This window comes from Uloborus diversus, chromosome 3 (assembly GCF_026930045.1).
Source record: "Uloborus diversus isolate 005 chromosome 3, Udiv.v.3.1, whole genome shotgun sequence".
Taxonomy (NCBI): domain Eukaryota; kingdom Metazoa; phylum Arthropoda; class Arachnida; order Araneae; family Uloboridae; genus Uloborus; species Uloborus diversus.
Window position 1 is genome coordinate 203,910,268 of NC_072733.1, and position 15,038 is coordinate 203,925,305.

A 15,038-nucleotide genomic window follows, 5' to 3' on the forward strand; every position below is an offset into this window, starting at 1 on the left:
TGTCCTCATTTGACTGATTTTGGCATCTTATAACGATTTTATTTTCCCCCCACCTCCCTCTGCAGCACCACCGTCGACCGGCCTCACGATGCTGCTCCTCTAGCGGAAACTGCTTCCAGGTTGCATCCATATCCTACACACGCATACATGCACACCTAAACACACACCTACACCAGAGCACTTTTTAAGGAATTTTTACCAGGCAACACAAGTTTATCATAAAGGCTGTAACATTCCCAAACATTTCTCTTTTTACAACAAACGTGTGCACATATCGTCACCTCAAAGTGGTATTTCAGGAAGGTTTGTTTGTACTGATGTGACTCCATAGGACTTCTGTTTTAAGAGGAAGCCAATATGAACCTACCGTAAATATAATAATAAGACTCCAAAATAAAGGGAGTTCTGAGGTTTCTCCCCCGTAAAATTTTCAAATTTGTAGTCTTAAAAACACATTTTTGTCGATCTTAGGTAATGCTAGGAAAGAAGAGGTTTGGTGGCGCTCACTTGTCTATTTTTCGAAATTGTAGCTGAATTGTAGCTTGAATGCAGTTTTAGACGATCTTTTTGATGATGTTAGAGGGAGGAGAGATTTGAGGGCCCATCCCAGGAAGTTTTTCTGATTTGTAATCTTTGACACTGTCTTTGGTAATTTAAGCGCTCGGGTGCGACTCCCTACCCCCGCCCTTTTTTGAAATTGAAACCTTAAAAACGGCAACATTATGCCCAATAATATTCAGAAGATGGAAGTTCAGGGGTTCTCCAGCTGATTTTTTTTTGCAGTTGTAGTGCTTAAAACGCAGTTTAATGCGATCTTTTCGTGATGTTATGTGGAGGAGAGATTTGAAGGCACGCACCAAGACATTCTTCTAATTTGCAGTCTTAAAGATGCATTCTAATTACCTTTTATAATGGTAGGGAAGAAGAGGTTTGGAGCGCTCCCCATGAAATTGTTTGAAATTCTAGCTCGAAAAAGGCTGTTTTAGACGATTTTTGGTGATGTTAAGTTGAAGAGAGATTAAAAGGCTTATGCAAGGAAATTTTTCTAATTTATAGACTTAAAAACGCGTTCTAGACTATCTTTGGAAAGGTTAGGGGGTTGAAGAGATTCTGATGTCTACTCACAAATTTTTTTCGAATTGCAAATGTAGGCACAATCCATGATTCATGAGTAGATTTTAGAGGACCATCAATGTTTCGAAATTGAGCTCCAAAAACGTAGTTCTTGAAAACTTTCAATGATGTTAGGGAGGGAGGAGTTCTCCCCCAGAAACATTTTGAAACTCAAGTGCTTAAAACAAAATTTAGGCTGATCTTGAACTATGTTGGTGAAAAGGAGAAATGAGGGATCTTCACCTGGAAACTTTTACAAGTTTTTTTTTAAAAATGCATTTTGTAGATGATCTTTGGTAATATTAACAAAAGGAATGATTTGGAGGGTCCCATATTAAAAAGCGAATGAAGAATAATTACATACCACTCAAAGCATAAAGCCAGTTTTGTTACTATTCCTAAAATATATTATCAGAGCTGCAAGCAAGTAGCTAGAACTTTGTAAAGGGGGGGGGGGGGGTCATGGCGGAATGAACTCTAAAAATTGGGGAATACTAAATCAAAAGTTTTAGCTGTTAATTATATTAATTAGTACTATTTCAATTTTTCAATTAAAACTACAATTACTGAAGCATGATAATTAGCTTCAAATTAATTAGCTAATCAGAATTTTAAGGCATCAATAAAAGGTAATTAATAAAATTTTTACTCATCTCTACATAGTATGAAATGAAGTCTCCAAAAAGCATCTCATACAAATTCCCGAATATGGGGGTAAAAAATTACTCTCTCATATTAACATTATACAGTAGAAGACCGTTATAACGACGACCTGTGTGACGCAATTCTCTATAAAGCGCACAACTTTTCAGAAATAAACAATATGTTTTGAAGTTTAAAAAATCCCTCTGTTTTGCTTTGCAAGCATTAAAATTGTAAGGCAAATCAAATTTTGAAATAGTTTCTCATCTTTCCAACTTATTTCAAAGCTTTTAAAGGAAAATTAGTACTTAGAGTAAATGGAAAATAACAGATGGCTCTTGCAAATGCAGCGGTTATGCAAACCATGAAGCTAGCAGAAGTGCAGGATAATGCATTTTCTTTTGATTGTGAAACATATTTATTTGTGAACAACTAATTGTAATATTGGTGCTTTAATACTCATTGCAGATAAAACTCATTCTGAAGTGCTAATATATAGATATATTCTGAATATTAGTTTCAAAATTTATGAAATGATCTATATAATGCAAAACCTGCATAACGCAAAAGCTCTGGTCCCAAGGTGTGTGTTATAACGGTCTTCTACTGTATAACGTTGGAAAGGGCAGATTTTTCGGCTCTCTATGCATTTTTTTTCAATCCTCTAACTTAATTATGGTGGGAATTATTTGGATTAAAAACCCGAATTTTTCAAGGCGTCGCTGCACTTCAGGCACTACTTGGAGTAGGTTTGCCAGACGTCCTGGTCTGACTGGGACAGTCCGGGTTTTCAGATAAAATTCCGGTGTCCCGGCCGATTTACTTCACGTCCCGGAAAATGATAAATTTGGCTTTAGATGAACAAAAAAGTCAAAAAATAACTAACTACAAAGGATTATTTAGGATAGTTACTTTTGTAACATAAAAATGTAAAATAGTTATTGAATTAGCTTGGGAAGGTATTTACAACAATATTGAAACCAAAAGAGCTAATGAAAAGTACATGTAAATATTCTTCATTTTTTTCCTTATTCAAAGTGTTTCTCCTTCCTTAAGTAACTTGAAAATATCAACATGTGGGAAATAAAATTTATATGCTCAGGTCATGTATTATTACTCATGATTTCGGTTCATAATTTAGTGACCATTTATTCATAGCATGGAAAATGAACTATGGTCTAACATACTCTAAAAACTAGCCAAGGGTGTGAACCCTTTTGATTACTCTCGACACTGAGGTGGGGGGGGGGGGGGGGAGAGGCTTCTCTTCTGGTGTCCCGGTTGAACATTTCAGAAATCTGGCAAGCCTATACTTGGGTAGGTTACACTTTTCAAATCCTTCGTTTCTTTTTTATTTCAATTTCTTAAAAGTTCTTTATTTTGTAGTGATTCATAACCCTGCCTAAAAGTTGTGAATTTCCGGGACACAGCGAACAAATTCGTGGAAATTCGTGATTGCAAAAAAATTATATCATTCGCAATCACGAACTGCAATAGGACCCTACTCATTGGGTTTCTTGTTTAGTCAAATGGAACGGAAATGTTCCAGAAATTTGAACCCGTGGTGGTACTAGTGATTTTTTATAATAAGTAGCACAAGGCATATCCATAAAAAAAAAGAAATGGTAATTAGGATGTGTTAATAAAGATTAAGATTTTAGGACCAATATCCACCAGTACACTAAGCATAAAGATTATTTACAGCGTGTAACGTTATGTATTTTAATTTCTTATCAAACTTAAATGATGAGTATTATTTGTTTTTGTTGCTGTCATATCTAATGACGTGCAGAGTGCGAAAGGTTTAGATGCCTCCAAAAGTTTTGATAACAAGATCTGCTAATGCTGGAGCCTGATGGCTGTACATGATTTCAATTGGTGAATGAGTATTAGTAATCTTTAAATATTAAAGACAATTAGCTGACGTTTCGCTGTTTAAGTTAATCTATAAATATACCTATATAGTCGTTTTTTAATGAAAAAACGTAATTTTACCCCAAAAAAAATATATAAAGTTTGCTTAAGTTAAGGCCTGAAATAAATATGAATAAAATCAAACCACAGACGATTTGTAACTATGACAAAGAAAATTTCGCTCTCTAAATACATATAAAAACAATTTGTTGTCATAGTTAATCTGAAAAATCAGAACAGCACCAATTTTGTTGAAAGTGAGGATAATGCCTTATTTTCCGCGGATTATCTGCTAAAAAAGGCAAAGTTTATGAGGTGCGAATTATACGCAGCCGTGGATTATCTGTGATTTTTTTACCCCCTTAACACCAACGCATTGAATCTCAATATTTTTACAGTAGGATTCACCGATTGAGACCATACGCCGACTGAATATTGTTTATTTTAGGAAGCATGCATTACTCTTGGTGATTCAGGTCATGTAAAATAAGCAAGATTACAGTGAAATAGGTAGCCATTTGCAAGAGAATAGGCCGTTTGCTCCTTTGTCTTGACTCTTTGTTTTTCAAAAATTAGCGTACTATAATCAAGATTTCAAGAAGAAATCATAACATTTTGGATTATGTTTCAGATTAATTTTGATTATGACTTCAAAGTAATTACTTTTTCATGTTTTTAGTTTAGTTGCTCAAATGGTATGTTAAATTCAAACTTTATCTTTTTACATCGTATTATCCGCGGATTATAGGCCACCCGCGGATAATACCCAGGAAAATACAGTAAGATATTCGTGATTGCTCAATAATAACACTATGACGAACTACAGGACTACTGCAAACACAAGGAGTGTGCAGAATGAGAATACATTATTTATTAGATGTTTTTTTTTGTATGAACGTAATATTTAGATGGGAAACCAAAATAAGGCGTAAGGCACAAAATTGTAAAAATAAAACACATTTCAAAAAAATGCAACAGCTTACCTATATTTTTTGGAGTGCGTTGAATTTTTTTCTTCTATATTTCGATTTTTTTCCTTATTTGAGGAAGAAAAAGCTTGCTACCGACACCAATAATGGAGATGCATTGTGTGACATCAGAGACTCACAAGCTTCAAGAGCCCCTGCCACCTTCTAAATATGTGGCGCTGTCTAAAATGGCTCCGCTGCGGACAGCCCCTTCCTTGATTAAACGAACATCCCAAGTGTCACTTTCCTTTTTCTATATGGCCCAGGGCCTTGATATGCCTTCCCTCAAAAACATTCCTACAAATGAGAGTGGGATGATTTCGAGGAAGGTTTATAACGGCTACTCATCATGGATGACCCATCAATCTTTCGGAAAGTCACAATAAATGTTTGTTTACACGCTGTTGGCAATTTTCACGCGCCGAGGTTCCCTCTGGTGTTTGTAAAAAATTAAGCAAACTACTTTTCCTACCCCAAGTAGTGTTCCTGTACACAGATAGTCGTGAAATGCTTATCGGCTATCGGCTAATGAGGTAGGGTGCTAATCGATTGCTTAATCCGTCGCCGAGTGCGAGGTGGCCCGGTCCATGGGCAGGGCTTTTTCACAAGGGAGGCGGTTTAAAGATGAGGAGCTTCCTAAGGTTTTACAAAGAATTGAAATCCGTTTACGAAAATGAGTGAACCACTCTTGGATTTTCCAATGTCGCCCAGTATTTTGATTTTGCATCTTCTCAGCGACAGAATTTTTTCACTATGCGACATTGATGTCGCATAGTCCCTATGTTAAAAGATTCTCTGACCTACACCCTACACACACCCTCACACTGATGCCTGCACACAGACACAAACACACACGCTTACATACTGTTGGGCTAAATGCCTTTATTTTTGTTTCTTGAAGGATTTCACCAATATTGTTTAAAAAAAAAAAAATTGTAACTTACCTTTTGCCATTCCGGGAAAAACCTTGCATGGGAAATCCCATCCACCTGCCACTGACACTCAAATGTTTGAGTTTGAATCGGAAGTGTTCGGAAAAATTTGTGGCACGCTATGATTGGTTGCCGTCATTCGGCAGAAGTCGGTAAACTTCCGACAAAGCACATGTCGATCACATGAGATAACCATGTTGAGGTGTTGGGTGCTGAATGTCGAATTAAATAAGAATTGTGCAACCTGCAAGCTGTGTTTTCCGGGATTGAGCTGTTCTTGCAATATGCAAATAAGGTAACGTCACATTGTTACGAGCACGGTCAGATCTGGCCATAAATACGCAGACCGGCCATAGCTCGATCTCTCTCACTTGTCTTCTCGTTTTGTGTTGTTTGTGTATGTGTTCGTCCATGTCCTCATAAGTTTTTGCTACTGGCCTCTTAGGTGAGGTCTGATTTTTTCTGAATGATTTGACATTGATGTCCTCAGTTTTGGGAGCGCGTGCTGTCATGACGTTCATAAAAGTGAAAAGTTATAGTCCAATTTAAGTGGGTTGTTTGGTCTCCAAAGCAAAGAAAAGGATCGTGTCCATCTTCGATATTTTCCTGGATATGGTGAATTTGACTCCTGAGGTGTGTTCTGACCTGCATGCAATTCTGGGAAAATTGCGATGCCGTCCTTCTACCTGTGGGGAATTCACTGTGGAACGTCGACAGGACTTTTGACATCTGCATGGACTTATTGTAAGATCTTTTTGACCTAGCATAATTTAATATTCTTTGGAGGACTAAACTATTGTAATGTAACCATTTTATAATACATGTTAAATAAATGTTTTTCAGTGTTAAAAAATGATTCATGTTTTATTTTCTTCGGGCAGACCACTCCCTCAAAATTCAGTTGGAAATGAGTTGCCTAATTTTCAGCTTAGCTGTAGGCTATTAACTCTATAACATCTAATGATATCCAACACATACACACGCACATGTGATTGCAAAAAACATAATTTGAATTCAAGATGTCAAAATTAATTTTTTTTTTTTTTTTTTTTGTCTCTTACACTCTTTGTATACAACAATCAAGGGCTGTTCCAGGATTTTTCAAGTTGGGAATGATTGAATTTATTTTTAATTTATGTCTGAGAAAAGGAAATTAACGTCATATTTGTGATATTGGGACAAGGCGTAGGGATTGGGGATTCCTCCCAGAGAAATTTTTCAGAAATAAAATCACACTACTCAATTTTTATTGTTTCATAGAATTTATTAATATAGTAATAATTGTACTAAAGATATACCTAGTCATCCCTCCCCACTTTACACTTCGTCTATCAGTTTTTCCTCCCTTCAAATTTGTTCATCAAATTTATTAATTAGCTTTTATAATGGTTTCGGCTTAACTCATTCCTTTAAAAAAAAACAAAATACTGATTTTAAACAAGGTAAGATCTTCTTCGGGGTTACAGTAGAGTCAGTTTAAGGAGGGGGGTCAGGTTTATATAAACACTGCAAAAGTATGAAGTATCCCTATCTGCTTTTAACCATTTGTTTTTATCACTGCATTACGAGAGAGGCGTGTTTTTTAAGTAAGGTCCGTTTTGAAATAAAAAAGATTGAGTACAGGTAGTTTCTGCCTGTGCAGTCAACCATGAGGACTCTTACAGGGATTTTACAGGAACGTTTTTGAACATCCTCTGGTCTGCCCCCACCTCGCTCACAGCAGCTTTCATTTGTTTCAGCATCTAAAGTCTTTCCTAGGTGGTCTGTGGCACAACAGCAATGAGCTAAGAGAACATGTTACCCCATGATCGACTATACAGGCAGAAATTTTCTACGAATAGGTATACAAAAACCAGTATCACGCTATGACAAATGCTTGGAAAATCGCAGGATAAATGTCAAAATATAGCTTAAGGGTGGTAGATTTTTGTGCAATAAATTACTTTGTTCTATCTGTACTCGTTCTTTTTTATTTCAAAATGGAACTTACTTTAAAAACGTCCCTCATATTTAAAAGAGAATAGATGTATTAAAAAATAGCTTTAAACTTCTTGCTATTTAAACAGTAAGCATTATCTTCAATAAGGAAATAATGCCAGGCAGATTTAGCTTTTGAACCACTTTGTGCTAGCATAAAAAAATGAGCTCCTTTTGAACTATAGTATAAAGACCCCCCCCCCCCCCCATATGCACATGCAAAAAATCCTTTTTTTATATAAACACACACACTAAATATGTCGAAGTAGCCTGATAATAATAAATGTAATTTTCCATTTAAAATATATCATTTTGTTAAACATTTATCTGGCGATTTTTTTCAAAAAGATTTTTTGTCAAAAAGGAGCCTGTGAACTACTCACAATCCAGGGAAAAATTTGGCATTCTATCAAAAAAAAAAAAAAATCCAACAAAAGGGGATTAAAATATATATGTTTTTGTTAATATCTTGAAAAACCTGACATGATAGAGCAAAATAGTATTCAGATTTGTAATCAGCATGAAAAACTGCATTATGAAAAGTGAACACAATGACAGATATCTATATGGCTTGTTTATCAGTGTAATTAATGTAAATACAGTAAGTGCTCCAGTAGTCGGCCAGTCTCCAGTTGTTGGCCACAAGGACATAAAACTGCTTATAAATAGTATATGTATCATCCTAGTTTGCGATTATGCTCATTTTTTTTTTGTTAAGAAGACATCTTTTTTAAATGTTAAGTACCCTTCTTTTTTTCATTCTACTGTAAATTTGATTTTACTTTTGTTTTAATGGAGTGTATAACGCTGTTTCAATCAAAAAACAAAATCCTTCTTAAGACTCTGTTGTTTCTAAAGGGGTGGCCGACCAGAGTATGGAATTCTATTGCACTTCCAGTAGTCGGCCATGGAAGTTCGACCACCGATTTTATGCTGTTTGGTTGATCTACCCAGGAGTCAGCGACGTTCTTAATGCAGGTTTTCTAATGTAAATTGTAATTTACATTAGAAAATCTTTTATATTCTTTCTCCAATTATGGTAAAAAGGTTGGGGTTTTTCCTCAAAATTTTTTCAAAATTGCTGCTCTAAGAATGCAGTTTTAGACAATACTCGGAGATGTTAAGGAGAAGAGAAATCCGGGGGACTCCTCCCGGAAATTTTTCGTAAATGAACAATCTAAAAAATGCAATTGTGGGCCATGTTTGGTATTGCGATGAGGACTGGAAATTTTTCGAAATTGGAGCTCCAAAAAACAATTTTATTGGACTTTTAATGGGGGAAAATTAATAGGGGTCAATTTTCAGGATCTTTACCCCCCGTAATTATTCGAAATTTAAAGCCCTAAACGAAATTGAAGATTATTTTATATTATATTGGTGGGGGAGGAAGGGGGGGGGGGCTCAGATAAAATTTTCGAACGTAATTGTTAAAACGCAGTTTTAGAAGATCTTTGTTGAGTTCTACTGGGGAGGAGAGGTTCGGGACCTGTCTTCAACAATTTTTCGATATCGTAATTCCAGAAACGCAATTTTAGATGACTAGTTGACCCACACAAAGCATTCGCGCTCAAAGGAGAATTTTCTGATTCCAATGCAGCCTCATGATGCTATACACCAGCGTTTCTTAATTTCTTTGATGTGTAGAACCCTTTTGAATGATCACTTTTTTTGTGGAACGCCCAGTTTTTCTCCCATAGTTTGCAGTGTCATATCCAAGATTCTGTTTTAGAGGTGGCCCAGGTTCTTACCCCAAAGAGACTATCACGCTAACTATTTGTCATTGAATCGATTATTAAATAGATTTCATTATGTCATGTTAATTCCTGATAACTGCCAACTATTATTTGTTAAAAAAAACCAATACGCTGGTATTTGCGAGCCTGAATATTTTTAAAAGGAATAAATAATCTCAATGTATACATGATTAAAATACTTTCTTAACAAGAAAAAGAAATACTGATCTCTTTACCTCTACACTAGCGTTAATAATTCACTTAAATTTCTGCAGAAAAAGTTTTTGAGCCGTTAAAATGTCTCTTATTTTGTTTTATTTTTTTTAGTTATTTACTAATCAGAGACTTTGATGTTGATGTGTGTTGACATCAGACAGAGCTAGACCATTCAGACACTCTTGACCAGTACTGTTTCCCAGGGCCGTCCGAAGCTCTGACGCCGCCCGGGGCAAAAGTTTCCTGCCCCCCCCCCCTCCTTTAGACACAGAAAAATCAAGTTAGTCATAACATCAGTGCATAATACATACTTCAATTTCTTACATATTAATTAACACAACAGAGGGCTATGCATAACCCAATTAAAATACAAGCAATCAGCCTGTTTCTAATATTTTGTAAAACATTAATGCCCCAAAAACTTTCCGAAAAATGGAAATGTTACAAATTCAAATATTTATCTAGTAAAATGTTATCCCACTAGATAAAAAACAAACAATTAAAAATGAATTGGTTCTTCATATTGATCAAACTAAGAAGACGAATAAATAAGTTGCTGATTATAAATAGAAAATGTATTTATCGAAGTAAATTACATCAAAATTAAATTTTGATCTGGACTCATCCAATGATTCTTTTCAAGAGTTTTTTGTTTTTACTTGTACCAACTTAATACCAACTTTCATATATGTTGTAAACAAAGATGTTATTCTTTTGCATAAATATTTGTAAGTTTTAGGGAGAAGCCCACGAATACTCAACAACATCGAAAATCGCTCAGAATTGCAGTTTGGAGCAAATTGGATTTTATATTACAAAATAATGGCAGCATTATGGATGCCAGTACTTTTTACCGTAAAATTTCAGGACATTTTTGCAGCGCATGAAGCTGACAGTTTCTTCATTTTAAGGAATGCATTTGTGTCATGAACTCCAAAGCATCAGTAATAAAAATTTGAGTTTCATAACATTATTTTTCAGACTTTCATTATATGTGGTTGAAACATGCTCTCATTCTGTTTTTAAGTTCAATAAAAATTAAAATTTAATTTGAATAATTCTTGTCCAGAATTCAAAATTTCACTTTTTGGTTCTAATTTTTTTTCATTTTAGAATTGAAATGATGGTTAAAAGTTAGTTTTTGAGATCTCGTTCACAAAATTTTGGCATGTAAGTAAATTGATCACATATTGAAGCACTTTCAAATTTTCTCACGAGTATTTTTATTTTTCTTTCTCGTAAAGCATTATATTCCTTGAGAAAAATATGTTTAATAAGTAATAAAATGTTATAAACTTCATTCGTGTAAATAAGTTGTAAAAATCCTCTAGGGTGTCGAAAAGAGGCCATTCAAATCCTCTCAGCCACACCGTTTCATAAAATCAATATACAGTAAACCCGTTACATTGCGCCTCGTTATATTGCTGATTCGGATATATCGCGCTTATCCTTTGCCTTCCAAAAAATTATATATACACTACTGGCCATTAAAATAGCTAGACCAAGAAGAAATTGACAGAATGAAGCTAAATTTTGCACACGTGATAGCAAAATTGACATTAGACAGTGATTACAAAATGAAAGCAAATTGATCATTTATTGTTGGAAAAATCTCAAATGAATGGAGGTTTAAGTACCGTGTTAAGTCGCTTCTAGTGTGAATGTACGATGTACGAAGCGCTACAATCGGGCATTGAGGCGTAGCAGTCTCCTACGCTATCCTATGTCATCTCGTACCACAGTTGCTGTAAACGTGCCAATCATTAGATCAAACTCATACGCATGTGTTAGCACTCACGACGGGGCTCCCATGAGCCATTTTTTTAACATGACAATGCTTCGTCACAAACAGCAAGGGTGTCAAGGGACTTCCTCTTTCATATTATCACTTTCTTTGGTCTGCACGATGCACCGCTTTGTCACAAATCGAGCATATCTGAGATCACTTGAGACGGCAAATTGGACAGCCTGTAAGTTTGCTCGAATTAGTAGCGCATTTACAGCAACTGTGGTACGAGAGGACATCGCACGAAACTGCTGTACCTCAATGATCAACCATATCGAACATTTACACAGTTAAATGTATGATACAACCGTGACAAACCATTTTTTATGAATCACTGGAGGGGATGAATTTTTTACACGTGCGAAACAGGCGACTCGGTATGTCTATGGACTGATTTCTGGATATGTTTTTAATGTTATGTTGACAACTAGAATGTATTTTTATCAGGTTGAACAATGGATTGGGTTATGTTTACGTGGATTTCAAGGTAAGACAATTTTGTTATAGGCAGGTACTGTCCCGTGGAAGGCTAATTATCGGAACGTGTTTTCCTAATTAGTCGAGGCGAAACCCCCTGCTTTTAGTTTTAGGTTTGAGCTCTAGTTTATTGTTTTTAGCATAGCAAATGGTGCTTTTGCCCATTGTTACTCTATATTGCATGTACTGGAGCTTAAACATTCTCTTCTAGTTCATAGTTAAAATTTTGGTCTTTTGACCATAATTAATGAATCCTCCACGGCTGATGAGCTCTGGATTCACTCTTTATCTATTCCTTCTTAATAGCTGTTTACATTTTTCCTTTTTATCATCATTTATTATTTATAATGTGTTTAATATTTGAAATTCTGATTGCTTAATTTTATATATATATATATATATACAGGGGTCTGTCCAGGATTTTTCACAGGGTCCGTTTTTTTGAGAAAAATCAAACAATTTTGTGAAAAATGAATTAATTTTGTGAAAAATCAAAAAATTTCGCAAAAAAAAAAAAAAAAAAAAAAAAAATTGTTGAAACAAAATTTTAGAATTTAGAGATGGCACAAACTGCATCAATTAAACTTAAAGTTGAGTGTTTTCTTCTTCTATGACGATAAAATCATTCTGGATTTTTTTTTTCTGATATTTGGCGGGGGGGGGGGGGGGGGGGGGCATCGCTCTTTCAAGTATCAATATTTATCTACCATTCTGCATTATGTTAAATTATACTAGATATATTTCTGTACAGTATTTAAAATAATTGTAACAAAAATATAAATAAATAAAACAAAATTCAGAATAGGGTTCAGCATTCAACTTTTTGACCCAAGACACTCTTAAAAAGCACGAAATTTCGTTTCTAACTTATAAATTCCGTGATTTTAACAAAAATAAGAAGATATTTCAATTGTTTACCTCTTAACAAAGCGTAACAATCATCAAAAATTCGAAAAATCGGATTCCCATAGCGGATGCAAAGAGATCGCAATTCTTAAAGTAAAGGCATCAAAAGTATAAAAAGGGCTTGTAAAAGAAATATTTTTGATAAAATTATTTTAAAATTGCATTTTAGAGTCCAATGATAACATATCATTAATATCTGTGAACACAGTTGACCCCCCCCCCCCCCCAAAAAAAAAAAAATAATAATAAAATAAAATAAACCATCTATTCAGCATTTTAATTTTTGACTCATAACAGAAAATGGAATTTTGCTTTAAAAAAACTTGAAATGAGAGTTCTAACAGAAATAAAAAAGAGACTTTTCATTTATTTGAATCCTAATAAAGCGAAGTTAGCTTGAAAAAAGAACAAAATATGATTCTTATATCGGATGTTAAAAGATTGCACTTTTTAAAATGTAGACATCTAAAGAAAAAAAAAACGGTAATTAAAAGAGTTTATTTAAAGTTAATCATCCTTGTTAGCATCGAAAAATCAAAACCCATATAATTTTCTCCCAAAATAACAATTGAACATCGCACCCGCACCGTAAAAACGCAAATATTGACAAGCCTGCTAAGTGGTGATAGTTTTGAAGTTAGTAACCCTATCTGAAGCGATCATATTTTTTCCTCACCCTTACTATCCCTTTGCAGTTCTAAGTTCATTTTGCAGACATATATTATTATTGTTTATTAAATCATGAGCGGAGAAAAGTGCTTACCAATGCCTTTTCAGAAACGTTTACAACAACACCGCTGTTAATTAGCTGTGATAAAACAAACAACCATTATATTTATTTGGCAGTAGCAATTATTTATCGCTTGCAGGAGCATCGGAGCATTGCAAGAGTGCCGATTTTTTCTTTTTTTTCAAAATTAGCCGATTTTGTATAAGCTGATCCCTCTATTTTGACTTAAAAAAAGGTTCCAAAAATTATCGGTTTATTCACAGAAATATGCGTTGTTTTGCTTTCAGATTTGCTCTTTCAATAAACAATTTGTGACAGATCCGATCTTGTTTATCAGAATTTTGTGAAAGGTCCGTTTTGTTTGATCGGGATTTTGTGAAAGGTCCGTTTTGTTTGATCGGGATTTTGTGAAAGGTCCGTTTTGGTTGATCGGATTTTTGTGAAGGGTCCGTTAACGGACCCAAATATCCTCTGGCCAGACCCCTGATATATATATATATATATATATATATTATCATGGAGCATACTCTAATATATTGCTGCAATTAGAGCTGCAAAGAAAAAATACTAAGGAACATTTTTCAGTTTTTCATTTTGTTTCTGTTTTGGTCCCTAACATTTTTGCAATCGTGAAATTTACCCCCTACAAAATCTGCGGCCTTAAGTGATGGCAGTTTGCCTACCCCAGGTAGCAGAATGCGTACGAACAGCTTATGAACAATAACCACTGAAATCATTCACCATGAGATCAACCACCCTGAGGGCAAGGTGACCCCTCCCTTAAGGGCAAGGACGCACCCCCTCAATATCGCACAGAAACCCCTCCCCACCCCAAAAAAAAGAGAAAATATCCCTCAAAACAACCCCCCTAAAAGTTTCAATGGCACAGTCTGCCGGCATGACCCCCCCCCCCCCCCCCAGTTGGGCACCCCTGGTTCACCAATAACTCTATTCCAACACGATTAGTGTTAGTCTTATTACCGAGTACAAAAAATTTCTATACCAATAGCGTGGTGCCAAAATGATTGAAGATAATTTGCACATGGATTGCCCAGTGTCCACATCAAACATAACCGTAATAACAAAATGTATAAAGAACCTGTTGGTAGAATACTTTACACGTTATATAGGACATTTTCATTTAGTTCTTGAAACATTTCGGAAAGAAACACAAAAGAGATATACAGCTGTTACAGACTAAAATATACATTACAGCATATTTTAGCTGCTTCTACCAAATGGGGAGACAGCAAACAATTTCTAAAATCTACTTACACGCCCCGATAAGGCAGAGGGAAATTCTGTGTCAAATCGATTACTCAGTCCAAACCTGCAAATGCATGGGAACAGATTATGAGTTAAGGATAAGAGTCATTTAAAAAAATTAAGACAAAAAAAAATTAACAACTGAGGACAAGCTCTACATTTTTTTACGCTAGATTCAATGTCTATCAAATAAAGTATCAAGCATAAACTGCTTTCAATTACAAGAATTAAAATGTTAAAGGTCATTTTCACATACTTCTTGTAATTTTTATTAAAAAATAAAACTAATTTCTCTGAAACTGCAGACGACTTAAAGCATAAAGTGACAGCTATTTCTGTCGCGTCCAGTTTGAGTAGAATTATTTAACACAAAACAAT

At 34.9% G+C, this 15,038-nt stretch overlaps 1 protein-coding gene across 1 annotated transcript in view; it reads right to left on the bottom strand.

The window, feature by feature from the left end:
- LOC129219138 (cysteine-rich hydrophobic domain-containing protein 2-like) overlaps positions 1 to 15,038 on the bottom strand; it is a 41,504-nt gene that overhangs the window by 25,625 nt on the left and 841 nt on the right. Inside the window, exon 2 of the mRNA XM_054853458.1 lies at positions 14,670 to 14,724. Coding sequence (XP_054709433.1) covers positions 14,670 to 14,724 — 55 coding nt within the window. The remainder of the gene's footprint in view (positions 1 to 14,669; positions 14,725 to 15,038) is intronic.